General features: G+C 51.6%; 2 protein-coding genes across 2 annotated transcripts; both read right to left on the bottom strand.

Annotated features, from left to right (window-relative positions):
- Window positions 1-1,117: 1,117 nt before the first annotated feature.
- On the bottom strand, window positions 1,118-4,552 carry NPFFR1 (neuropeptide FF receptor 1). Its single transcript, XM_009898658.2, has 3 exons — window positions 4,264-4,552; window positions 2,259-2,358; window positions 1,118-1,916 (listed from the first exon to the last, which is right to left on the bottom strand). Exons 1-3 carry the CDS (start codon window positions 4,451-4,453, stop codon window positions 1,118-1,120), a joined length of 1,089 nt encoding a protein of 362 aa, XP_009896960.2. The 5' UTR covers window positions 4,454-4,552.
- Window positions 4,553-11,589: 7,037 nt separating this feature from the next.
- Window positions 11,590-24,668, bottom strand: LRRC20 (leucine rich repeat containing 20). The gene is made up of 4 exons (XM_054174760.1): window positions 24,563-24,668; window positions 21,031-21,180; window positions 17,835-18,002; window positions 11,590-11,741 (listed from the first exon to the last, which is right to left on the bottom strand). Exons 1-4 carry the CDS (start codon window positions 24,642-24,644, stop codon window positions 11,590-11,592), a joined length of 552 nt encoding a protein of 183 aa, XP_054030735.1. The 5' UTR covers window positions 24,645-24,668.
- Window positions 24,669-26,625: the final 1,957 nt, after the last annotated feature.

Genomic DNA, 26,625 nt, shown 5'->3' with positions numbered 1-26,625 from the left:
TAGCTACAGGTGCCTCCATCCCCTCATCCACATCACTGATAAAGCACAGAAGCACCAAATTGTTTTGGCTGGGAGAGACCTCTAAGAATAGAATAGAGAATAGAATAAGAATAGAATAGAATAGAATAGAATAGAATAGAATAGAATAGAATAGAATAGACCAGGTTGGAAGAGACCTTTGAGACCATTGAGTCCAACCCATCATCCAGCACCATCTGGTCAACTAACCCATGGCACCAAGCACCCCATCCAGGCTCTTCCTGAACACCTCCAGGGATGGGGACTCCACCACCGCCCTGGGCAGCACATCCCAAGGGCCAATCTCTCTTCCTGGGAAGAACTTCTTCCTAACCTCCAGCCTAAACCTCCCCTGGCACAACTTGAGACTGTGTCCTCTTGTTCTGGTGCTGGTTGCCTGGGAGAAGAGCCCAACCCCCACCTGGCTACAACCTCCCTTCAGGTAGTTGTAGACAGCAGATCATCCAGTCCAACCTTCAACCCAACACCACCATGTCCCTGAGTGCCATGGCCACGAGTTGCTTGAACACCTCCAGGGATGGGGACTCCCTGGGCAGCCTGTTCCAGTGCCTGACCAATTCCAATGGAATCCAGCAGGAAGAGGCTTGGCTTGCAGGGGAGTTCCTCAAAAAATCAACTTGCTTTAGGAAACAGACCTCAGCCACTGCCCTGCCTCTGCAGCCAGGCTGTTGGCACTGTGCACAGGGTTGATAAAGCTGCTCAAGAGCATCAGTCCCAGCACTGAGCCCTGGGGAGCACCGCTCGTGCCTGGTCACCAACAGGATTGAGGTGGTACTCCTCAACTTGCTTTAGGAAACAGACCTCAGCCATGCCACTGCCCTGCCTCTGCAGCCAGGCTGCTGGCACCATGCAGGGCTGGTAAAGCTATTCAAGAGAACCACCTCCATCACTGAGCCCTGGGGAGCACCGCTCGTGCCTGGTCACCAACAGGACTGAGCTCCCGTTCATCACCGCCCCGGGCTCGGCCATTCAGCCATTTCTTAGCAGCAAAAAGCACTCCTGTCCAGAGCCTTTATTTGTGTGCCTGCTGGCCACTCCCCCTGCCCCACCCGAGGTGGCCGCTCGCCAGGGCAGCAGCTCAGCCGTCCCAGGCACGGACGCTGGTGGGGCGTGGGGCCAAGGGCCCCGACTCGGAAGCGGGCGGCGAGTCGCTGCCCTGGGCCCGGGCAAAGACGCGGTTGCGGGTGGCGAAGAGGATGCTGCGGCCGTGGCTCCGGGGGGCGTAGGGCTGGCGGTGGTGGTGGTGGGGTGAGCAGAAAGGGGCCCTGAAGGCCTCCTGAAAGCCCCTCCTGAAGTTCTCGTTGAAGTAGCCGTAGATGATGGGGTTGGCGCTGCTGTTGAAGAAGGCCAACCAGTGGGCAAAGGGGAAGACGTAGACGGTGACCAGGTGGAGCTGGCCCTCGCTCAGCCGCCCGTAGTCCATCAGCAGCATCAGCGTCCAGAGGGGCAGCCAGGAGAGGGTGAAGAAGAGGGCGACGATGATGAGCATGTTGATGACCTTGGCCTTCCTCCGGGAGACTTTCCTCCCCTCCTGCTCCTCCTGACCGCGGGCAGGCGCTGCCGACTTGAAGAGCTTGAAGGCGATGCGGGCGTACATGACGACAATGAGGGCCAGGGGGGCCACGTAGATGTGGGAGAAGAGGACGGTGGTGTAGATCCTCCTCATCCCCGTCTCGGGCCAGGCCTCCCAACAGGAGTAGAGGGGGTAGGAGTTGTTGTAGGTGTCCACCATGAAGTGGTGCTCCTCCCTGGTGACAGTCAGGGTGATGGCAGCAGGGCACATGATGAGCAGGGCCAGCACCCAGATGACAGTGATGGTCACCAGGGCTTTCCTCAGCGTCAGCTTCTGCCGGAAGGGGTGCACAATGCAGCGAAACCTGTGTGTGGGGAGGCAGAACCTAGCTTTGGGCACCTGGTGGAACATCCCTGGGGAAGGAGGGTGGCCAGGACCCGGGGGTGGGAAGGGAGAGTTAAGGTGGGTCGGCTTTTGGTGGCAGAGAAGGGTTGGGACCGCTCCAGCTTTGATGTTTTCAGCCCAGGGTGGGAAAAGACACCTGGCTGGGATGCCCCATGGACAGCTTAGCAGTCCTTCTGGAGAGATGGGTCATGCTCATGATGCCCCTGGGGATGATTTCCTCGAGATGGAACTCCGCATGGGACACCTGAACATGCTGGGGGTGGCTTTGTCCCCACCTCCACTCATCCCCACACCACTGTACCTCTCCACGGCGATGGCCACCAGCGTGAAAACAGAGGCAGAGACGGACATGCCCTGCACCAAGCCGCTCACCTTGCACATGGCGTTGTCAAAGGGCCAACCTGCGAGGAGACACCGTGGAAGTTGGAGGTGTGCCTTTGGCTTGGCTGGGTCCAGCACCAGCTTCCTCTAGATGTCCCCATCTACCAGGTGGGGGGCTCCTAAGAGTGGCTGCAATTTTGGCTTATCACAGAATCACAGCAACAGTCAGGTTGGAGCAGACCCTGGGGATCACCAAGTTCAACCCAGAACCCTGCTCTGCAAGGGTCAGCCCTAAACCATACCCCCAAGCACCACATCCAAACCACCTTCAAACACCTCCAGGGTTGGGGACTCCACCACCTCCCCTGGGCAGCACATTCCAATGCCTGACCACTCCCTCAGTGAAGAAATGGTTCCTAATGTCCAGTCTGAACCTACCCAGTCACAGCTTGAGGCTGCTCCCTCTTGTTCTATCACTAATTACCTGTGAGAAGAGACCAGCAGCAGCCTCTCCACAACCTCCTTTCAGGTAGTTGTAGAGAGCCAGGAGGTCTCCCCTCAGCCTCCTCTCTTTCACACTACCCATCCCCAGCTCCTGCAGTTGCTCCTCATCAGATTTATTCTCCAGGCCCTTCCCAGCTTCCCTGCCCTCCTCTGCCCTGGCTCCAGCACCTCCACATCTCTCCTGTATTGAGGTGCCCCAAACTGGACACAGCACTCAAGGTGTGGCCTCCCCAGAGCTGAGCACCAGGGGACAATCCCCTCCCTGCTCCTGCTGGACACAGCATTTCTGATCCCAGCCAGGATGCCTTTGGCTTTCTTGGGCACCTGGGCACACTGCTGGCTCCTATTCAGTTGCCTGTCCATTAGAACCCCCAGGTCCCTTTCTGCCAGCAGCTTTCCAGCCTGCAGCGTTGCTTGGGGTTGCTGTGACCCAAGTGCAGGACCTGGCACTTGGCCTTGTTGAAGCTCAGACCATTAATGTTGGATCATGGATCCAGTCCAAAGGCTCATACAGAGATGGCCTCTAGCAGTACAGATGCTTGGAGAAAAGCCCCCAGATTTGTAACATTATACTTCTCAGAAGCTCAAGTAGGGTTGTGGCTGTAATTTCTCCTACCCTTACCCAGGGCTTAAAATACAGATTACAGAACACAGAATTAACCAGGCTGGAAAAGACCTTTGAGATCATCAGGTCCAACCTATCACCCAGCACTATCTAATCAGCTAAACCATGGCACCATGTGCCTCATCCAGTCCCTTTTAAAACACCTCCAGGGATGGTGACTCCACCACCTCCCTGGGCAGCACATTCCCATGGCCAATCTCTCTTGCTGGGAAGAACTTCCCATCATCCAGCCTAAACCTGTTATGATGGGTGGCATGCAAAATGCTGCTTCTTCCCTTCTTCACCACACAGACCTGCTCAAATGTTATCACAGGGACCAGCCTTGGGCTCAGAAGGACTTTCACCTTGTTTCTTGACCCCAGTGCTGAGAGGGGTGGGGAAAGAAATAAATTGCACCCCATAATAAATAAACAAATACAGACTCTGCCCCACAGACTCAGCCACCAGCACACCTAAGCTCCTGCCAACCACGTCAGTGTTGCCCTTTTATCTTCTGGAAGGTCAATGGGCAGAGCTGAGCCAGCATGGGAGAAGACCAATGGAAGAAGTTGGTTTTTTTCAGTGCTGTTCGGTGGAGAATGGAGGATAAATAAATATGCAAATGATGCATTAAGGTCATACCTATTTTGCCTAAAATGTCCAAATCCTCCCTGCAAAAAGGATTTCTCCCCCCACTAATTAGTGTGGTTTTTCAATGGATTGATGCCTTGCATCAGATGTGGCTGAGTGGCCACCACCTGTCCTCAGTACAAAAGTCCCCCCAGGGATGTCCTCAGGTATGGAGGGCAGAAAGGAGGTGACGCTCCCCACCCCCTTCCCTCCCCGCCTTGCCTCTTGCCTCTGCTGCCCTGCTCACCCGTGATGAGGTTGTCCACCAAGGTGGTGGGCATGCAGAAGATGCCCACCAGCAGGTCACTGATGGCCAGGTTGAGGATGAACATGTTGGTGACTGTCCGCATCTGGCGGTTCTTCACCACGATGAAGCACACCAGGAAGTTGCCGACCATGCACATGAGGAAGATGAAGGTGTAGGCCAGGATGAACATGGCAGCCACAGGGGAGGAGTGCTGGTAGTAAGCTGAGAAGGTGTAGTTCTCCCCCAGGAGGTGGTTCTGGCTGGTGGTGGAGTTGGGCCAGCTGCTGTTGGAAGGACCTGGAGAAGGGAAGGCAGGAGACCGGAGCTGGGAGAGGATAAAGTGATTATTCCCTTTGCTTCTTGATGCCCTCAGAGGTAGCTTTTCATATGTGTGCCAGTGCCCAGCCTGGCTGGGATGTGCCCTGCTGGCACCAGCTCAGTGCCCCAACGAGCCTCCTTCTCCTGCTTGGGTTGGGCAGCCCCAGGCACTGCAGCGTGTTGGCTTAATTGTTATTTGATACCATTAGTATTTGGTGCCATTATTATGTAATGCCATTATTATTATTTGATGCCATTATTATTTGATACCACCATTATTTGATACCACCATTATTGAATGCCATTACAATTGAATGCCATTGTCTTGATTTGATACCATTATCATTTCGTGCCATTATTCTTCCTGTCATGATTTCAGTGGGGAATTAAGGCAGCCCAGAGGGACATCCTGTCCTCATGGGTTTTCTTTTTTTCAAAGGGGTGAAGCAAGGAAGGGCAAATCCACAATCTGACAGCCCAACCCTCCAGCTGTGTGGCAGCTGTGCCCGTGTGGTCCCCCAGCATGGCCAGGCTGGGAGCATCTCATCTCCTGGCTGCCTGCTGCTGCTTTCCCTTTGCTGTTTGAGATCCCCTAAAACCTTCTTCTGCCCAGCAAAGCTGCAGGACCTGAGGGAGATGGGTTGGGGAAGAGGAGATCTTGCCTTCCTCTTAGGTCTAAAGCAATAATTAGATGTAATTATGATACCTGGGAGCCTGAGAGCTCCTGATGGAGAGGGAGGTGGCGTTTTGTCCCCAGAGATTTAATGAGGGGTGGCAGGTCTGAGCAGCACTCGGGAATCCCTCAGCTTTATGCCAGCAGGGACACAGGAGGATGCCCGCAGTGGCGACAGGACTTAACTCTGGGCAAAGCCAAGCTGCAGTTTTAAGGCAAGGAAAGGCAACATTATTTTTGGCTTTAGGGCTCAGCCTAACTGCCTGTAGGTCAGCCCTGCTTGGAGAAAGCGCTTGAAAGCCACCTCATGGTGGGCGGCAGTGTCATCCCCCCCGGCTCTGTGCCCAGTCACCGGCACCACAGGCTGCCCCGAGGCTAGAGCCCTGTCCGGGCTGCAGGATTCGCCAACACGTCCCCAGCAGGGCTTCAGAAAGGTGCTGGGGAGGCTTCGCAACACCGACACCGAAGAAGGAGCCTCTGGAAGAGGCAAGAAAGCTGGGAGCTGCTGGGGCACCATGCTCCAGCCCGTCGGCAGCAGGTCCGCTCGCACCAACCGGCTTCGTTAAGCAGAAGTGATACAGCAAAGGCTGCCAGGAGATTGCCCAAAGCCTGCGTTATTAAACCCGAAACTTTGGTGGACTTTAGCTCTCTGGGCTGCAACATCTTGCGGCATTAGCGGGAGGTGAGCGTCCTAAGGATGAAGCATTCCAGGCGGCTTCAAGGAGGAAAGGGAAAGGAAGGGGCTGCGGAGCGCCTGGGTCGGTGCCGGGCGGATGAATGGATGGAGTGAAGCTTCTGCTGCACGTCTCAGCTGCGGTGACGAGGAGACAGGGGGGACCCAGAGGAGGGTGGCAAGGAGATGGGGGTCCACCTTGCCTGGCTGTGGGAAAGCACCTCAGGGAAGAGGCTGGGCTGGTGCAATAGGGGCGTGCGGCTGAATGCCTTTATTTGGGAGTAAAATGAAATAAATCAGGTCTTGGTACTCACCTCCGCCAGCCCGGGCTGGCTCCGGGGGGTGCATCGCTGGCATGAGGTCGGGGGGTGAGGGGTGGGGAGGGGGCGTGCGGTGGGAGTTTGTCCCCGTTCCTTCCCCAGTGCCCCCCAGCCCGGGGCTGAGCCCCGGTGCCGCTACAGCGGTGCTGCCTCGCTGGTTGCGGCTGCTTGGCGGCTGCAGCGGTGAGGAGGAGGGGGATGACGGGGGGGACATCCTCCCATCGCCATGGATACCGGGGTACCGAGGCAGCACGGGGTGGTGTGGGGGAGGAACAAGCCCACGGAAGGCGAGGGGAGAGCCGGAGTGGGTGTGGTGCCTGGGGAAGATAAGGCTCCGCATATCCCTTGTCACCCACGGTGATGCTGGCACTTGATGGCTGCTGGCTGATGTTCCCAGCAGTCCTCCTGCCCATCCCGGGGTGAGCAAACATGCTGGGAGCCCCAGAACAAGTGGGGAGGACACACGTGTGTCCCCCTGGCCCCAGGTGTAGGAGAAAAGCAGCACAGCCCTTAGGGGTGCTGGTCCTGGCCCAAAGCCGCTCTGACTCCAGCTCCTTCCATCTCTGCTGACATCAACAACCCCCTTCTTACCACGGTCTTTTCCCAAAGTCGAGCTTGGGCAAGCCTAGAAGTCAAATATTTCCAGGATCAACAATTCCTGGCAGCCCCCAGCCAGCCCACACCACTGGGAAGAGTTTGATCCTCAAAACCACAAAGGAGAGGTTTAAACACAGCATTTGGAGAGAACAGCTGCAGTTTCTCCCAGGACTTGTTCTGCAGGCAGGCAGCTGCCAAGGGACACCCAGGAGTGGCCTCCCTGCCACCAAGGAGCCACCATCCTTCCAGGGCCTCATCCTGAGCTCTACAGCTCTTCCTGGAGCTCTTCCTTTCCCCATGCAGTGCTACAGGCTAAGGTCGGAGTGGCTGGAGCCACTCTGCCAGGCAGAAAGGGACCTGGGCACACTGATAGACAGCAGCTGAACATGAGCCAGCAGTGTGCCCAGGGGGCCAAGAAGGCCAATGGCATCCTGGCCTGCATCACGAACAGTGTGGCCAGCAGGAGCAGGGAGGTCATTGTGCCCCTGGACTCAGCACTGCTTAGGCCACACCTTGAGTCCTGTGTCCAGTTCTGGGCCCCTCAGGTTAGGAAAGAGGTTGAGCTGCTGGAAGGTGTCCAGGGAAGGGCAACAAAGCTGGGGAGGGGTCTGGAGCACAGCCCTGGGAGGAGAGGCTGAGGGAGCTGGGGTTGCTTAGCCTGGAGAAGAGGAGGCTCAGGGGAGACCTTCTTGCTCTCTGCAACTCCCTGCAGGGAGGTTGTAGCCAGGTGGGGGTTGGTCTCTTCTCCCAGGCAAGCAGCAGCAGAACAAGAGGACACAGTCTCAAGCTGTGCCAGGGGAGGTTTAGGGTGGAGGTGAGGAGAAAGTTCTTCCCAGCAAGAGAGATTGGCCACTGGGATGTGCTGCCCAGGGAGGTGGTGGAGTCCCTGTCCCTGGATGTGTTCAAAAAGGGACTGGATGTGGCACTTGGTGCCATGGTTTAGTTAGTCATGAGCTGTTGGGTGACAGGTTGGACTTGATGATCTCTGAGGTCTTTTCCAACCTTGTTGATTCTATGATTCTATGAAAGCAGCAGATCTTCAAGACCCTCATCACCTAGGAAGTGGCTGAATGCTTCTGGGAACACCCAGGGGGTGAGCAGTGTGTGGGGACCTGTTGGCACAGGGTGTCTTTAATTTCCACTTTGAAAAACTATGGGGGAAACCAAATTTCCTTGGGGAAAGAAAGAAAACCAAACCATCCCTGGAAAAATCCAGAGAAATACTGCTCAGGTCTGGGCAGAATCCAGCTGGAGGCAACAGTCTAAGCTGCGTGGGGAGGTGCAAAGGGGTTTCTTGAAGGAGAAGACAACTGCTCACTCACAAATTTAATAAACACAAAAGAAAACCAGGAAAACATTTAATCAGGCATGTGGCACTTGGCCATATCAGCAATTCCAAGGGGAGCAGAGGGATGTCCCTTACTGTCCCAGCCCTGCTGGACCAGGGCAGCAGATGCTCCCCATCACTGCCCAGGCAGCATGAATGCAGCCAAGCATCCAGCTCCCAAACATTTACCCAAACCTTGCACTGCAAGCATGCCAGCTCTGCTTCCCCCCCATGAGATTCCCTGGCTTGGGAGCTGGGGAAGCCATCCCTTTGCAGAGGAATCCTGCTGCTTGCTTTTTATTAGGGAATGGAAAAGGGAAAAAGGAGGAACTGGCAGCCTCACCGCAGGTTTGAGCCAAAACCAGCAGTGCAGCAGGGACTGAGCCAAGCCAAACCACTCTGACAGGCAGTCATCCCTCAGCAGCATGGGTGAATAGCTGGAGTTGTTTCATACCAGTTCATGAAGTGTGGGAACTTTCTGGGCCAGCATCATGCACTGCTGGTAGCCAAGATGCACAAAACGAGATGGAACTCGTAGAGCAAGGTCATGCTTTGGTGCCTGGAGTCCAAAAGGCAACCTGCTTTTATCTTGGACTGCAGTAAGCAGAGTAGGCTGTGGTGAGAATCAGAGAATTGTCAGGGCTGGAAGGGACCTCAAGGCTCAGCCAGCTCCAACCCCCTGCCATGGGCAGGGACACCTCACACCACAGCAGGTTGCTCACAGCCACCTCCAGCCTGGCTGCAAACACCTCCAGGCAGGAGGCTGCCACCACCTCCCTGGGCAACCTGTGCCAGGCTCTCACCACCCTCATGGGGAACAACTTCTTCCTCACATCCAGTCTCAGTCTCCCCTTCTCTAGCTTGCATCCATCCCCCCATGTCCTCTCACTCTCCAACACCCTCAAAAGTCCCTCACTTTGGCAACTGGCTCCATGACCTTAGCACTCCATGATTTGATGCTCTTGGGGGAGAGGTTTGTCTTTCAGCTTCTCATGAGCAACCCTTCTCTTCTAGCACAAACCTGACTGTGTCTGACAGCCCTTTCTGCTGCAGTCAAGAGTGTGCAAAAGCTACTGTGGATGCAGTAAGCACAAAGTGGATTGTCCAACCCCCAGCCTTGAGTCTGTCCTAACCCCCAGGATGATTTGTGGGGTACCAAAAACTTCCTAACATCCAATCTGAATCTACTCAATTCTATTTTTGTTCCATTCCCCCTAGTCCTAGCATTACCTGACACCCTAAATAATGCTAATATAACATAATTAGGATAGGATAGGATAGGATAGGATAGGATAGGATAGGATAGGATAGGATAGGATAGGATAGGATAGGAATGAAATAGGAATAGAAATAGGAAAAGAATAGAATAGAATAGAATAGAATAGAATAGAATAGAATAGAATAGAATAGAATAGAATAGAATTAGGAATAGGATAGAATAGAATAGAATAGAAATAGGAATAGGATAGAATAGAATAGAAATAGGATAGGATAGAATAGAATAGAATAGGATAGAATAGAAATAGGAATAGGATAGAATAGAATAGAATAGAAATAGGATAGGATAGAATAGAATAGAATAGAAATAGGATAGGATAGGATAGAATAGAATAGAATAGGATAGAATAGAAATAGGAATATTATAGAATAGGCTAGGCTAGGCTAGGCTAGGCTAGGCTGGGTTAGGATAGGATAGGATAGGATAGGATAGGATAGGATAGCATAGAATAGAATAGAATAGAATAGAATAGAATAGAATAGAATAGAAAAGAAAATAAATAGGGATAGGATAGGATAGGGTAGGGTAGAAATTAAATAGGAATAGGGATAGGGATAGGATAGGAAATAGGAATAGGAAAAGACAGAATAGAATAGAATAGAAATAGGAATAGGAAAAGATAGAATAGAATAGAATAGAAAAGAAATAGGAATAGAATAGAATAGAATAGAATAGAATAGAATAGAATAGAAATAGGGATAGGATAGGATAGAAATAGGGATAGGATAGGATAGAATAGAATAGAAATAGGATAGGATAGGATAGGATAGAAATAGGATAGGATAGGATAGGATAGGATAGGATAGGATAGGATAGGATAGAAATAGGATAGGATAGGATAGGATAGGATAGGATAGGATAGGATAGGATAGGATAGGATAGGATAGGATAGGATAGGATAGGATAGGATAGGATAAGATAGGATAGGATAGAAATAGGATAGGATAGAATAGAATAGAATAGGGTAGAAATTAAATAGGGATAGGGATAGGATAGGAAATAGGAATAGGAAAAGACAGAATAGAATAGAATAGAAATAGGAATAGGAAAAGATAGAATAGAATAGAATAGAAAAGAAATAGGAATAGAATAGAATAGAATAGAATAGAATAGAATAGAATAGAATAGAATAGAATAGAATAGAATAGGATAGGATAGACTAGGATAGAATAGAATAGAAATAGGGATAGGATAGGATAGAAATAGGGATAGGATAGGATAGAATAGAATAGAAATAGGATAGGATAGGATAGGATAGAATAGAATAGAATAGGGTAGAAATTAAATAGGGATAGGGATAGGATAGGAAATAGGAATAGGAAAAGACAGAATAGAATAGAATAGAAAAGAAATAGGAATAGTATAGAATAGAATAGAATAGGAATAGAATAGAATAGGAATAGGGATAGGACAGGATAGGAAATAGGAATAGGAAAAGGTAGACTAGACTAGAAATAGGGATAGGATAGGATAGGATAGGATAGGATAGAAATAGGATAGGATAGAAATAGGATAGAATAGAATAGAATAGAAATAGGATAGGATAGGCTAGGCTAGGATAGGATAGAATAGAAATAGGATAGGATAGGATAGAAATAGGATAGGATAGAATAGGATAGGATAGGATAGAAATAGGATAGGATAGGATAGGATAGAATAGAATAGAAATAGGATAGGATAGGATAGAAATAGGATAGGATAGAATAGGATAGGATAGGATAGGATAGGATAGGATAGGATAGGATAGGATAGGATAGGATAGGATAGAAATAGGATAGGATAGAATAGAATAGGATAGGATAGGATAGAAATAGGATAGGATAGAATAGAATAGGATAGGATAGAAATAGGATAGGATAGAATAGAATAGAATAGGATAGGATAGGATAGGATAGGATAGAAATAGGATAGGATAGAATAGAATAGGATAGAATGCTAAATAATAAGAATAATGCTTCAAGGAGCAAAAGTTCTTCATCCTTTGGTGATTCCATCTGCTGGTGTGTTTCATGACCTGGTAGTGTTGGCTTAGTGGCTGGACTTGAGGATCTTCAAGGTCTTTTCCAACCAAACCGATTCTGTAATTCCATGATTCTAATTCTCTGTCAGCAGAGCTTGCCCAGGCACCCCAGGGCCCTCTCAGGCTTCGGGGAGGGGCTTCTCTGGTGACAGCAGCAGGTCGAAGGGGACAAGGGGTCGGACGAGCAGCCGCACCTCGGGGCCGACAGGGTTTGCCTGGAGGTTGAGGCTCCTCAGCGCTGTCATGCTGGCCAGCTTCTCCACTGGCACCTCTGCAAAAGAGAGCAGCAAGGGGTGAGCAGACATCCCCCTGCTAGGCACTGCTGAGACTGCACTTCAAATCCTGGGCTCAGTTTTGGGGGACCCTCACTACAAGAAGGACGTTGAGGCGCTGGAGTGTGTCCAGAGAAGGGCAATGAAGCTGGGAAGGGTTGGGAGAAGCAGCTTGGGAACTGGGGTTGTTTAGTCTGGAGGAGAAGAGGCTGAGGAGAGAATTTCTTACTCTCTACAGCTCCCTGAAAGGAGGTTGGAGTGAGATGGGGTTGGTCCTAGTATCAAGTGATAGAATGAGAGGAAATGGCCTGAAACCACACCAGGGGGAGGCTTAGGTTGGAGATTAGGAAAAATGCCTTCCCTGCAAAAGTGTTCAGGCACTGGAACAGGCTGCCCAGGGAGGTGGTGGAGTCACCATTCCTGGAGGTGTTGAAGAAATGTGTGGCCAGGGCACTGTGGGACAGGGTTTAATGGCTATGGTGGTGTTGGATTGACAGCTTGGCTCAATGATGTTAGAGGTCTTGTCCAACCTAGATCATTCTATTATCCTATGGTTCTGTCATCCCTCCCTCTCTTCCTTTCTCCCTCCCTTTTTCCCCTCGTTCCCTCCCAGCATTTGCTGCTGGGGAGTTCAGAGCAGTGAAGGGGGTTGAAAACCATGGCTTGATGGGCAGTCCAAGGCAAACCTTGCTCCTGCCCCTCACCATCAAATGAGATTATATAATGCAAACTACTCAAGCAAATGTCTTGGCAATGTGCAAACACCATGCTGGATGCTGCCCTCCAGTTCTTCCAGTCCTCCAAAACCCCTGCTGGAGTGTGAAGTGGGGTTCAAAGACCTATCCCCTGCTTTTCTTCCCAGTGTTGCAATGCCCAGGAGCCCTCCTCACCAGGGTAATGAGAGAGCACATGCTCTTTGGCCCTGTTGGACAGGCTGCCAGGTGGCTCTCAGCCAGCACTGGGCATGCCTCCTCTCTTGCAATTTCCATGAATTCAGATGTTTTCCTTCAGGAAGGGTTCCTAAAGGAAAACATTTACATTTAAAAACCAGGGCAGGGCTCATAGATGGTCCCAGATGTGACACCATTGGGAGCACAGGAGCGAGACAAGAGGAAATGGCCTCGAGTTGCACCAAGGGCAGGTTTAGGTTGGATATGAGAAGAAACTTCTTCACTGCAAGGGTTCTCAAACCCTGGAACAGGCTCCTTGGGGTGGTGGCTGAAATCACCACACCTGGAGGTGTTACAAAGACACAGAGATGTGGTGCTGAGGGACTTGCTTTAGCACCAGACTTGGTAGTTAGAGAACGGTTGGACTTGATGTTCTTAAAGGTCTTCTGCAACCAAGATGATTCTATGAGGCTGATATGGAAATCCCAACCATTAAGATCATCAAAAGATTATGGATTCAGCCTTGTTGCTGTTGTTGCAGATCACAGTATTATGGGCTTGGGAAAGCCCCACCTGCCTGAGCTTCCCAAGAGCAGTTTCATTTTCATTTGGCCACCAGAACCAGGAGAAACCTTTTACTATCCCCAGCTCTGCTTTCTTCTGCCAGCACTTGGAGCAGAATCCTGGGGATGTAGCTACAGCTGGGCAGATGATGATGTGATTTTGAAACCTGGAAACTTATTTTATGCTGGAAAAAAAAACCCAAACCCCAAACCAAACCAAAAGGACTCCAACACCTCTGTGGCTTTCTGCTTTCCCCTCCACAAAGCTAATTTCTGTCCTAACTTCTGCATATTCCTTTTGCAGATGTGGTGCTGAGGGATATGGTTTAGTGGTGACTTGGCAGCGTTGGGTTAATGGTTGTGCTTGAGGATCTCCAAGGTCTCCTCCAACCAAAACAATCTGATGACTCTTCACAGCACCTCTCTCACCAGGCTGAGCTTCAGGTGGATTTGTTGGTGGGGTTCTTTTTCGTGCTGCTTTTCATGATGGATTTGTTGACTGCCACTCCCTTGGATCACTTTGCATGTTATTTCTCCCTCCCACACACCTCAGTGCACAAAAAGAGCTTCTTTCTGTGGTAGATCTTCCTGTGCAATCATCTTCTCAGGCTACACAGAGTCAAGGCTTACACTTTGTAGGGAGCTAAGGAAAGGGGGTTAGGGACCAAGCCTTGCCCAGGGTGGGAACAGTGCAGCTCTGCAGCTGTTTCCAGGTGAGGAACAGTGACTCACTCCCAGCATGAAGAGGCAGGCAGTGCAGCCTCCACCTATATGGACATGCCATGGAAGTCACAAGCTCCTCTAAAAGCAACCCAAAGGATCAGGCAGTCACGTTTGAGCCTGAATTATTCATGCTGGCTTCGCCAGTACAGCAAAACCAAAACAAACCCAAACCACCCAAATAAAGAAGGGAAACGATCAGAGGAGGCTTTTACATAATCAAAACAGCTAGGAGCTATCTTCTCAAATCAGGACATGCTCATAAGTGAGTGGAAAGCCCAGTTCCTTCAGAGGAAACAGCTGCCAAGGCGTCAGGAGGAGCTGGGTTTTCCTATCTGCTGAGGCATCTGAGGAGCCGGAGGTAATGAACCCTAACAGCCCTGAGGGTCTCGAAGCCACGTGTGGCTGCAAACTGGAGCAGGAAGGACCCAGCTCAGCTCAGCAGAGCCACTTGCCAGACAGCTTTTAGCATTGCTCACATCCTTTATTGGCCACCAGCTCCTGCCAGCCTCCTCCAAAGCTACTGGTGGAAGCCCCCATGCTGGCTGCTGTGCAGCTGTTAACAGAGACGCGTTTCCCCTGCCGATATCCCTAATTAGGAGTGCTCAGAAGGACAAAAATCAGCCACAGCTGTCACCAGCAGCAACCTTCTCAACCTTTCTTGTGGTCTCCAGCACCCCCCATGCTGTTGCAACCCCTTCTGCATGAAACCATTGATCAAAGAGTAAGGGAAAGAGAAACTGAAGCTTCAGGCACCAATAAATCACCGTGGACTCGGGAACTGGAAATTCTAGTTTGATCTAACTCTAATTAGCAGGGAAAGAGTTAAAAGCACTGACATTAACATGCAGATAACAACACTCCAGAGTTAAAAGCAACTTGAGATGAAAAGGGCATCTCCTAGCACTGAATGCCTCCCTTTCTCAGTGCCCACAGACTCCAGGCTGGTATTAATTAATCTCCTTTTACTCTTGTTTCCCTTTGCCTGGAAAACATTACCTACCATCCCCAGCTCAATGCACTGTGCTAGGTGACTCAGTCCTCTTTCAGGAGGTGCTCTGAAAGGTGCTTTGCAGCCCTGCAATCAACTTCAGCATCACTGATGGGGCAGAAGAGGGCAGGCAGAACCAGGAATGGTACACAGCTACAACACCTTCAGAAACCAGACCCTCTGCAACCTTCATGCTGCTTGAGAGAGCCCCCAGTTCATCCCCAGCCTGGGACTTGGAGAGTATCCTTCTCTCATCTGCTGCTCTTCGACTTGGAACAGGGTCCTCAACTCATTGCTGGGCTAAGTAGGACAACCTGGGCCCCAAACTATAAAAGGCAGCTAAAGGCAGCCCTGGGGTTGCTGTGGTGGATCCCTTCTCTGCTGGGTTGGTTGGTTGGAGGTATTGCTGTTGAAGAAGAGCATCTGAATGAGGTTTCAGCTCCCTCTTGATCTTTCAGATAGCTCAAGAGCTTCTCCCAGAACATGGCAGTTGCTTCCCATGAGGTCTTGTTGCTCTTCATGAGGCTCTGCTGCTAAATCAGGCTCCTTAGCCAGCTGTAGTGGGTGAGTTGTATGCATGAAGGGCAGGGGAAGGGGATGCCATCTCTTACAGGCTGCTCTAAGGTCTCTTGGGTGGAAATAGGTATGAAGGACTCACATCTTGCTTGGCTGTTAAGGGCAAACTACATTGGTGCCAGTTAGATTCAAGCTGTCGAAGCCTCCTTAACTCCCCTTCCCCAGTGGTGTGTGTATAAATCAAAGCTCCCTGATAAATCAAAGTGTGTCATCCTACAGACAGACATCCATGTGGATGTAAATGCAAGCTCCCATGCAGGTGAGCTGGGGAGGTGTTTGGGAAGAGCTGTCTTTAAAATGGGTTGCAATACCTCAGGTTTTCTGTTCCCTAGCCCTTCCCTCCCCTGAAAATGCCCCAAGTAAGCTCATCTGGCATATTTCTGCAGCCAGAAAGCATTGTGGGCATTGCTACACCATGTCCCTAAAGCATTTGAGCTTGAAATTGTTGATTTCTACTCTGTCAGTGTTTTTCCTGAGTCTGACAAGAGCAGCTGAAGGGAGCTGGGTGGGAGGTGACCAAGCCTGGCAGCTGTCCTTTCCAGCCACCCCTTTCCCCTCAGGACTAATCCAGCTGGGTACAACCCTGGGTGCAGCCTTTCCTCTCTGCACTGGAGCAGGGAAATGAGTAAATTAATAACAGCTTATTCCTTTCTTGCACAAAGCAAGAGGGAAATACACTGTTGGGAGACCAGGCCTGAGTGAAGTTGTCCAATTAAGCTCAAAAAGTGATGGAAGGATCTAAGCTCTGCTTGGGCAATGGGAGAGGGGGGGGAAAAAAGGGATGAGGAAACCCCAGATCTTTTTGCTCTGCTCTCATGGAAGCAGTATGTAATCTCCCTTGTTTTCACAGGCAGGGAACAGCTGATGCTGGTAATAAAACTTGTGTTGCAGGGAGCAGCTTTCCCAGCAGCAGCTGAAGCCCTCCCAGATAAAAAGACAAAATTGACTGGGCCTGATAGTTGCTTCCCTGGGGACCTGTGTGGGCTGGGGGATGCTCCAGCCTGGCCTCCTTGAGAGCTTGCTTCTAAACAAGTCCCCCTTTATCTGCATGCAACAGCTGTTCTTTTTGCCCAGCCTCTGGGGACTCCAAAGGCTTCAGCTTTGTGCATCAAAGATTTTTTCCTCCCACTGTTGGGTCAAGAGATGAGCAGCTTCTATCGTCCCTTTAATGTCTTGTTACAGTTTTTGAGGGGATTTTGTAGTGTTATGGCTCTCATTTGCTCTGGGAAACGTTCAGGTAGGCAGCAGACATCCTTGGGGCTACCTTCTGCAGTCAGAGCTGGGTTTTTTTATTAAATCTAGTGATTTTGAGTCACAGCTAGAGCTGCCTTTGAGAGCCAGATGCCAGCACAGTGAATAGAGGGCAGCTTGAATGGGGCTTGATTCCCCCTATGTCTGCAGCAGCTTAACTGCAGGAGGCAGCTCAGGAGTTAGCACAAGCAAGTGACTAAGGAGGCTCTGGCTGTTTAGCATCTTGTGCCCTTCCCCAAGCCCAATTCACCCTCTTGTTGCTAGATCAGTAAGGCATCTCTCTGCCTGGTGATGGGGATGGTGGGCCATGCACATCCCTCTCTACACAGGGATGTGGGCCAGCATCACCTCTGGGATGTGCTGTCCTGTGGAGAAAGACCTTGGAGTGCTGGTGGGCAGCAAGTTCTGCAGGGGACAGCAATGTGCCCTGGTGGCCAAGAGAGCCAATAGGGTCCTGGGGTGCAGCAGGAAAAGTGTGGCCAGCAGGGCTGGGGAGGTTCTGCTCCCCCTCTGCTCTGCCCTGCTGAGACCATACCTGGAGTACTGTGTCCAGTTCTGAGCTCCCCAGTTGAAGAGAGACAGAGACCTGCTGGAGAGAGCCCATGGGAGAGCCAGGAGGATGCTTAGGGGACTTGAGCATCTCCCCTGGGAAGAGAGACTGAGAGCTCTGGAGCTGTTTAGTCTGGAGAGGAGAAGGCTGAGAGGAATCTGATCAATGTCTATCAGTATCTGAGGGGTGGGTGTCAAGGGGAGGGGGCCAAGCTCTTTTGGGTGGTGCACAGTGATAAGCCAAGGAACAAGGGATACAAACTGGAACACAGAAGGTTTCAGCTCAACAGGAGGAGAAACTTCTTCACAGTGAGGGTGCCAGAGCCCTGGAGCAGGCTGCCCAGGGGGGTTGTGGAGTCTCCTTCCCTGGAGACTTTCCAAACCCCACCTGGATGCATTCCTGTGCTGACTACCCTGGGTGACCCTGCTCTGGCAGGGGGCTTGGACTGGATGGTCTCTGGAGCTCCCTTCCAAGCCCTAACATTCTGTGATTCTGTGCTGTGTGGATGGTGATGCTCAGCCTCACCACCAGTGGGGCAGGATCCTTCTCACCTGTGATCTCATTCTCTTCCAGGTCAATGGCCTCCAGGGTGGTGACAGCAGCCAGGGGCTCAGGGAAACGCCGGAATCTGTTGCGGGAGAGGTTGATGGCCTGGAGGTGCAGCAGGGAGGAGACCTCCTCGGGCAGGCGGTGCAGGTAGTTGCCTGACAAATTGAGCTCTGGTGGGCAAATAATTCATAAGCCATCATTAATAACAACTTAATTGCACACTGTATACAGAATCAATGCACAGCTTAAAAGAATAGAATAAACCAGGTTGGAAGAGACCTTTGAGATCACCAAGTCCAACCTGTCACCCAGCACCATCTGATCAACTAACCCATGGCACCAAGCACCCCATCCAGGCTCTTCCTGAACACCTCCAGGGATGGGGACTCCACCACCTCCCTGGGCAGCACATCCCAAGGGCCACTCTCTCTTCCTGGGAAGAACTTCTTCCTAACATCCAGCCTGAACCTCCCCTGGCACAGCTTGAGACTGTGTCCTCTTGTTCTGGGGCTGGGTGCCTGGGAGAAGAGACCAACCCCCAGCTGGCTACAGCCTCCTTTCAGGTAGTTGCAGAGAGCAATAAGGTCTCCCCTGAGCCTCCTCTTCTGCAGGCTGAGCAACCCCAGCTCCCTCAGCCTCTCCTCACAGGGCTGTGCTCCAGACCCCTCCCCAGCTTTGTTGCCCTTCTCTGGACACCTTCCAGCAGCTCAACCTCTTTCCTAACCTGAGGGGCCCAGAACTGGACACAGGACTCAAGGTGTGGCCTAAGCAGTCTGCAGCCTGTGTCCCCTGTCAGCTGCCAGGTCCAGCAGTGGGATTTCAGCTCCCCACAATGGGATTTTGTTGTTCCTTTGCTCATCTCCACTGGCCCTTTGCCTGCTGTGAATGTGGCTTTTTGGAGCAAGAGGTTTCCTGGCTTCCTTGGGCTTTCCTAATGAAGCCTGGGTGGCATTTTGCAGGTAGGGGCTGTGGAAAGCAACAACATTTCTTAGTGAAATTGGCACAGTGAATATTTGTTGTGGTTGAAGGGTTGGTTTTCTATCTCCAGGTGCCTGAAGCCCTCCTGAGGAATAACCAGAGTGGTGGAAGACATGTATTTCAGTGTGAAAAATACCTCTGTGCTGCTTTTTCCCACTCCACAAGTGAGCTCCTGTGGGACCAGGAGCTGCTTCGCTGCACAAGCGGCTGTTAACCCTGGGAAGAGGAACCCAAATCCTGCTGGCCCAGTGTCCTTCTCCAGTGACAGAGGGCTTTCTGCTCTATAAATACCCAGGCAAGCTGCCCTGTCCCTGCTAATACCTGGTATTTATAGGTCCTGCCTCATTCAGGCTGGTGCAAGGCTCTCCCCAGCCCTGGGGCACCTCTTCCTCTTCACCAGCCCTGCTGAGGCCCAGTGTGTTCATCACCACAGTGATTTTTCTCACTGCTGCAACAAAGCCCTTGCTGGGAAAAGAGACCTTGGAACCCTCAGAGCTTCTTTTGCTCCACATGTTCCTTCTTCTCCAGCCTAAGGGAGTTTTAGGGATGATGTTCCAGCTTCAGCACAGCACAGGAAGCGCCTCCCCAGGCAGCCTTCCAGTGAAGAATCACAGAATCACTTTTAGGTTGGAAAAGACCTTTCAGTTCCTTGAGTCCAACCATTATCTCTCTGCCAAGGATAAAACATATCCCTCAGCACCACATCTGAGGCTTCAGGTTTGGTGATTCAACCACCTCCCTGGGCAGCCTCTTCCAGTGTTTGAGAACCCTTTCAGAGAGGAATTTTCTTCTAAACTCCAACCTAAACCTCCCCTGGTGCCACTTGGGGCTGATTCTTCTTGTCCTGTTGCTTGTTCTTTGGGAGAAGAGACCAACACCAACCTGGCTCCAGCCTCCTATCAGGGACTTGCAGAGAGCCAGAAGGTCTCCCCTCAGACTCCTTTCCTCCAGACTGAACCACCCCAAGCCCCTCAGCTGTTCCTCATATGCCTTGTGCTCCAGACCCTCCACCAGCTTTGTTGCCCCTCTCTGGAGATGCTCCAGGACCTCAATGTCCTTCTTGGAGTGGGTGGCACAGGAGCCAGGATTTGAGGTGTGGTTTCACCACTGCCCAGTTCAGGACTTCCCTGGCCCTGCTCTCCATACTGTGTCTGATGAAAGCCAGGATGCTGTTGGCCTTCTTGGCCGCCTGGGCACAGGCTGGCTCTTCAGCCACTGCTGAGCAAGCCACTCCTGTTTTCACAAGAGGCTTTTTATCACCCATAAGGGAATTGTGAAGGGCAGATCTGGAAAACCAGCGTCACAGTGTGGTGGTGGTGGCTCTGCAGCCTGTTAGGTGAGCTGCCAGAGCCCCAGCTGCTGCTAGCAGGCAAAGCCCTGCCGCAGTCCCCAGCATTCAAGACTATGGTACTGGACTCCTGCATGGCCAGGTTTTGGCAGCTTTTAGCCATAGAACCTGGAGGAGACCTTTAAGATCATCCAGTCCAACCATTAATCCAGCCCTGCCAGGTCACCACTAAACCTCAGCACCACATCTACAGAGCTTTGAAATGTTTCCAGGAAGGGGGTGTCCCCTACTGCCCTGGGCACCCTGTTCCAAGGACAAGCAATCCTTGGGGGGAAGAAATATTTCCTCAAGTCCAATCTAAACCTCCCCCTGGTCCAACCTGAGGCCTTTTCCTCTTGTTGCTTGTTACTTGCTGGTCTCCACAGGAATGTCTCCCTGTGGCACCAGCCCTGCACTGATGACTGCCCCCACCTCCTGCATCCAGTGGGAAGCAAGCAGCGCTCGGTGATGGCCCTATGATGGGGAGCTAATTAACCAGCAACGATCCAGTGTGCCTGCTGCAGCCTCAAACGCTCCTGAAAGCCATCCTACCACTCTCTCCTACTCATCTTCCATCCCTAATTCCATCCTTGGAGAGAGCTGGAGAATGATAAGCCATCCTGCACTGCTGAAAGGTGGTGTGGGGATGGGTTTGGGAGGGTGGGGGAGTGCAGAACCAGTGTCCCCTTTCAGCAAGGGTGAAGAAAAATGGATTTGTAGGGGTCTGAACCTAGTGCCTAGAATGAGGCACGAGCACAGAGGAGCAAAAACTGTGATGAGGTGGTGAGGAGGCTCTTTGGTGCTGTGTCCCCCCTGCAGCAACCCAGAGGGTCCTTGCTGGATCCCGAGGGGTTGAGAAGTGGTGGTTGTGAAGCTGTGGGGCTGTCCCTTACCTCTCAGCTGGCTGAAGGTGGTGACAAATCTGCTGGTGATGGACTTCAGCTCGTTGTTTGCCAGGGAGATGCGGCGGATCCCCTCGGTGACGCTCCTCATGGCTTTGTAGATGCCCACAGGGAAGGTCATCAGCTTGCAGTTGGCCAGGTCTGCTCCCCAAGAGACCAAAGCACCTTAGAATGTACCCAGGCTGGGATGGAGCAATGCTTTCCATCTCGGCTTCCACCCCCTAACAATAGATTTGATGTCTGGGTGCTGCTACCCGTGGATGCCATACTGTCCCCTGCCATAACCCTTCCCATTGCAGAGATCTTTGGAGTCATCTCTTCAGGCAGTTTGTCCCAAAAGTGCTGAGGTTGCTCTGCCTTCAATCCTAAACCACGTTGCCTCTACCTCTGCATTCCAGTCTGCCCATGCCAAACAGCTTCCATAACCCCCCCTTCTCCCTGTCCCTGTGTGAGAGACTAAATCTTGTCCTTCTTGATGTGACTCAACAAAGATAAAATCACCTTTGCTGCTTGCCCAGACAACAGCTGATGTGTACTGGACTCTCAGGAAGGTGCAGAGATAAGGATTGCTCACCAGACTGCAGCTGCTCTGGAAATAATGGGCAGAGGCCACTGCTATCGACACTCCCTGGAATATGCATACCTAAAATCTGTATCAAAGAGCTGAGCAACTACTGGCTCAAAAGAAGGAAAACACAGGAGAAGGAAAAGACCTGGACAATGCTGCTGAGAAGGAGAACACAGGAGAAGGAAAACACAGGAGAAGGAAAAGACCTGGACAATGCTGCTGAGAAGGAGAACACAGGAGAAGGAAAACACAGGAGAAGGAAAAGACCTGGACAATGCTGCTGAGAAGGAGAACACAGGAGAAGGAAAACACAGGAGAAGGAAAAGACCTGGACAATGCTGCTGAGAAGGAGAACACAGGAGAAGGAGAAGACCTGGACAATGCTGCTGAGAAGGAGAACACAGGAGAAGGAGAAGACCTGGACAATGCCAGTGAGAAGGAAACCACAGGAGAAGGAGAAGCCTGGGGCAATGCTGTTCTGAAGAAAAACAGAGAGAATACCAGGAGAGGAAAAACTGACAGAGACATCACCATGCAACCTGGGAGAAGCAGACCAAGAGGAACCCTCTCTCTGTGTCCTAAGTGCTGCCTGCTACAACTCACATGGAGCTGAAGAGGCTGCTCAGAGGACAGCACAGCCAGCATCTCCTCTACATCCAAAGCTGCAGCAGCCTTTCTTCACAGACCAAACATCTCCTCCCTTCCAAAGCTGCAGTAGCCTTCCTCTACAGACCCAAACTGTCTTGGGGGGTGGGGAGTGTGGTAATATAATCCCTTTCCTGCTTTCTCCCTCTTCTCCCTGTTTCTATTTCTTCCCCCTCTCTCTTCCTCCTTTTGTTATTCTGTTAATAAATAGCCTCGAGGGCTGTCGATATTTTGGCCTCATTTGTGCCTCTAATCTCATAGAGACTCAGTTCTTTTGAATATTCTCCTGCTTTCCTTCTCTGGACTGAGACACCCTAATGCCCTGAGGATGGTTGAGCAGCACAGGGATGTTCCTGCACCACTGATGGATGGAGCAGGACTTTCCCTGGGTGTGCTCCTCCTGGATTTCTCATGGTGAGGAGTGCTTGCCCCATGGGAAGAGGTAGGGAGAGGGATGGAAACCCTGTCCCAGTCCTGAAATTTATTTGCTGCCTGCCCCCTTCCCAAAGCCATGCTGGGGGCTGCATGAGCTCAGTCCTCTCCTGCTTCTTGTCTCATAGAATGGTGGGGGTTGGAAAGGACCTCTGCGGATCAACACTCTGCTAAAGCAGGGGCACCTGCAGCAGCTTGCCCAGGATCACAATGGCCAGGTGGGGTTGGAATCTCTCCGGAGGAGGAGATGCCACAGCCTCTCTGGGCAGCCTGCTGCAGGGCTCCAGCACCTTCACAGCAAAGAATTTTCTCCTCCTGTTCAGGTGGAACCTCCTGGGTTCCACTTTGTGCCTGTTGCCCCTTGTCCTGTCACTGGGCACCACTGCAAGTAGTCTGTCCCCATTCTCTTGCCCCCCATCCTGTAGCTATTGATCAGCATTGATCAGATCCCCTCTCAGGCTGCTCTTCTCCAGGCTCAACAGCCCCAGGGCTCTCAGCCTTTCCTCCCCACAGAGCTGCTCCAGGCCCCTCAGCATCCTTGCAGCCTCTGCTGGACTCTCCCCAGTAGTTCCCTGTCTTTCTTGAACTGAGGAGCCCAGAATTGGACCCAGTACTCCAGATGAGGCCTGAGTAGGGCAGATGAGAGTGAGAGGAGATCCTCCCTTGACCTGCATCCCAGGATCCCATTTGCCTTCTTGTCCACAAGGACACATTGCTGGCTCATGGTCATCCTGTTGTCCACCAGCACTCCCAGGTCCTGCTCCACACAGCTGCTTTCCAGCAGGTCACTCCTCACCTGTCCTGGTGCAGGGATTATTTCTCCCCAGGTGCGGGACCCTAGACATGTCTTTGTTGAATGTCATGAGGTTTCCCTTCCACCCAACTCTCCAGCCTGTCTGGGTCTCACTCAGGACCCTGAGCAGCTGAGTGCTGCAGCTCTGCCTCAGCCTAGGCTGGTTCATACCCAAGGGCATGGAATCCAGCATGGATGGCAGTGAGCCACTCTCATCTCCCACCAGGAGTACTGCATCCAGTTCTGGAGCATCTGTTACAGGAAGGGTCTGGAGGTGCTGGAGGGTGTCCAGAGCAGGGCCATGAGGATGAGCAGAGGGCTGGAGCTGCTCTGCTATGGAGACAGACTGAGAGAGTTGGGGCTGTTCAGTCTGGAGAAGAGAAGGCTCTGAGGAGACCTCATTGTGGCCTTCCAGGATCTGAAGGGGGCTACAGGAAAGCTGAGGAGGGACTTTTGATGGTGTCAGGGAGTGATAGGACTGGGGGGGATGGAGCAGAACTAGAAGTGGGGAGATTGAGATTGGCTGCGAGGAAGAAGTTGTTGCCCATGAGGGTGGTGAGAGCCTGGCACAGGCTGCCCAGGGAGGTGGTGGCAGCCTCCTGCCTGGAAGAGTTTGCAGCCAGGCTGGAGGTGGCTGTGAGCAACCTGCTGTAGTGTGAGGTGTCCCTGCCCATGGCAGGGGGTTGGAGCTGGCTGAGCCTTGAGCTCCCTTCCAGCCCTGACAATCATAATTCCATGTTGATGACCCACATGTGGATCTTGGATGTTAGCTAGGAACAAGAAAACTGCAAGAAACCGAGATCTGACAGGGCAGCCTGAGAAGTCTTCCTCCCACAGCCTCTTGCAAAGAAGAACTTTCTCCCACGGGATCGTTGCTGGGAGCCCACTCAAACTCTGCTGTGGCTGAGACCACTTAGAGGAGCTGGAAGCCGTCCCCAGGGGTGCCGGAGCCTTGGGGTGCAGTACCCAGAGGTGACCAAGAGGCAGAGAGGTGACCAAGAGCACTGAAACCCTGAGCCCTGCTCCCGGCTACCCGATCCTTCTCCAGGCCCCCAGCGGGAGCTGAGCCGGAGCGCTGAGCTTACCCAGGGAGTCTGTTTTGTTCTCCACGGTCTCGTTCACCTTCCTGGCCACCCGGGCCACTGCCTCACCCATCCTCTTGTGCATGCGGGCAGCCGGTCCCGGCGGGGACACACTCGGGCCGGGGGGATCCAGGGCTGCAAGGAGAAACCAGCAGCGGCTCCAGCCTCGCTGCTGAGGGAGGCTAAAAATAGCCAGCAGCGTTCCCCGGGAAGGGAGGGAGGCTGTGCCAGGGCTGCCCTGGCCCTCGGGGGGTGAGATTCCTTGTGTGGTAGGTTGAGAGAGGGCCTAGCTCTCTCTCCTCCACAGAGTTAGAAACCACAGCTAACCCAGTCGAAGAGCAAAGCTATATATTTACAAGCATATATGGAAAGCAGGTTATATATAACACAATATATACAGGTATTTACAATATATACACAGAAATATACAGCAAAGAGAAATAACACAACAAAAATCCCTCCCTGAGGAGGGATCCCCTCCCTATAACCCCCTCTCTCCCCCCCTACCTCCCTTTTTCCCCACAAAGGGGTTAGAGAGAAAGAAAGGCAAGTTATTAAGGGAAAGAGTTGTTAGTAAGCTTCAAAAGCCCATGCAGGATCAGTGTTTGCTTATCTGAAGGCCAAATCCAGCAGTTTGTGAAGAAGCAGGCAGGGAGAACAGGCTGAAACCCACACTCCCCAACTCCCAAACCAAAACTCCACAAACAATTCCAACTGCTTTACAATTTAAAGTTGCATTTTGTCTATCCACCAATGAAATTCGTTCAGAATATCAGAATGTTTTGGTTCTAGTACCGGAAACATTTAGCCAGTGTGTCCCAGCACTGTTTGTTCTTAAAGGCACAGCCTCAAACGACCACAGTCCACCCCTTTCTAAACAATTTCATTGGCTGTTCGTACTGTCCATCCAATCCAGAACAATATTTACAGTTTGTAAGTCAAGTTCATAGTCCATTCTGGCTATACTCAGATGTAGATGATTCAGAAGTCCAAGAAAATCCAAAATCAAGAAAATGGAAAACAGTTTGTCTCTCCGCAGATGAACACAGGGACTCTCAGTTGACTCAGGGCTCTCAGGGCTCTCAGGGTTCGTGCACTGTAGATTCCTCAGGGACTCTTCCTTTGGACGCGATGTAGCTGTACAACAGTCTGAAATTAAACTCTCTCAGCTAAAGTTAAATCTCTTTGTGGAATACACTGAATTTCACCATTCTCTTGCATTACCCAATAAGTGTGACCCGGACCTTCTGCTGAAACCACCCCTCGGACAGGTTTAGCCTCTCCTGAGGGCGAAAATACCCAAACAGTTTTACCTAACAGATTCTTTTCTCTAACAACAGGAACTCTATCACCTTCTACTCTCCGTAGCAGATCTGAATGTGCCGGTCCAGCTCGGTTCACTGAACCTCTACTGTTCACCAGCCAGGTTGCTTGTGCTAAATGTTTCTCCCAGTTTTTCAAAGATCCACCTCCCATGGCTTTGAGAGTGGTCTTCAACAAACCGTTGTAGCGTTCAATCTTCCCTGCAGCTGGTGCATAGTAAGGAATATGGAAAATCCACTCAATACCGTGCTCTTTTGCCCAGCTCTTTACAAGGTTGTTCTTGAAGTGAGTTCCGTTGTCTGACTCAATCCTCTCTGGAGTTCCGTGTCTCCACAGGATCTGTCTCTCCAGACCGAGAATGGTGTTGCGTGCAGTTGCATGTGGGACTGCGTAAGTTTCCAGCCATCCAGTGTTTGCCTCTACCATAGTAAGCACGTACTGCTTACCAGAACGAGAACGTGGTAGAGTGATGTAGTCAATCTGCCAAGCTTCACCATACCTGTACTTGGACCATCTGTCACCATACCACAAGGGCTTAATTCGCTTTGCCTGCTTAATAGCAGCACAAATGTCACAGTCATGGATGACTTGTGTGATAGCATCCATGGAAATGTCTATGGATCTGTCACGAGCCCATTGGTATGTTGCATCTCTGCCTTGATGTCCTGATGAATCGTGAGCCCACCGAGCTAAGAATATCTCCCCTCGGTGTTTCCAGTCGAGATCAAGTTCAGAGTCCTTGT

The sequence above is a fragment of the Dryobates pubescens genome, chromosome 30, assembly GCF_014839835.1.
Source record: "Dryobates pubescens isolate bDryPub1 chromosome 30, bDryPub1.pri, whole genome shotgun sequence".
Classification (NCBI taxonomy): domain Eukaryota; kingdom Metazoa; phylum Chordata; class Aves; order Piciformes; family Picidae; genus Dryobates; species Dryobates pubescens.
Note: the sequence above shows the minus strand (reverse complement) of the source record. Positions and strands in the feature narration are given on the sequence as shown.

What these genes read in the sequence shown, in the direction of transcription:
- NPFFR1 (XM_009898658.2), bottom strand. Translation starts at nt 4,453, where the DNA reads ATGTTCATCCTGGCCTACACCTTCATCTTCCTCATGTGCATGGTCGGC. An exon ending in GGTGGACAACCTCATCACGG is followed by an intron (nt 2,359 to 4,263) that starts GTGAGCAGGGCA and finishes GTCTCCTCGCAG; the next exon opens with GTTGGCCCTTTGACAACGCC. An exon ending in GTGGCCATCGCCGTGGAGAG is followed by an intron (nt 1,917 to 2,258) that starts GTACAGTGGTGT and finishes CCCCACACACAG; the next exon opens with GTTTCGCTGCATTGTGCACC.
- LRRC20 (XM_054174760.1), bottom strand. Translation starts at nt 24,644, where the DNA reads ATGCACAAGAGGATGGGTGAGGCAGTGGCCCGGGTGGCCAGGAAGGTG. An exon ending in CACCTTCAGCCAGCTGAGAG is followed by an intron (nt 18,003 to 21,030) that starts GTAAGGGACAGC and finishes TTTGCCCACCAG; the next exon opens with AGCTCAATTTGTCAGGCAAC. An exon ending in GGAAGAGAATGAGATCACAG is followed by an intron (nt 11,742 to 17,834) that starts GTGAGAAGGATC and finishes TCTCTTTTGCAG; the next exon opens with AGGTGCCAGTGGAGAAGCTG.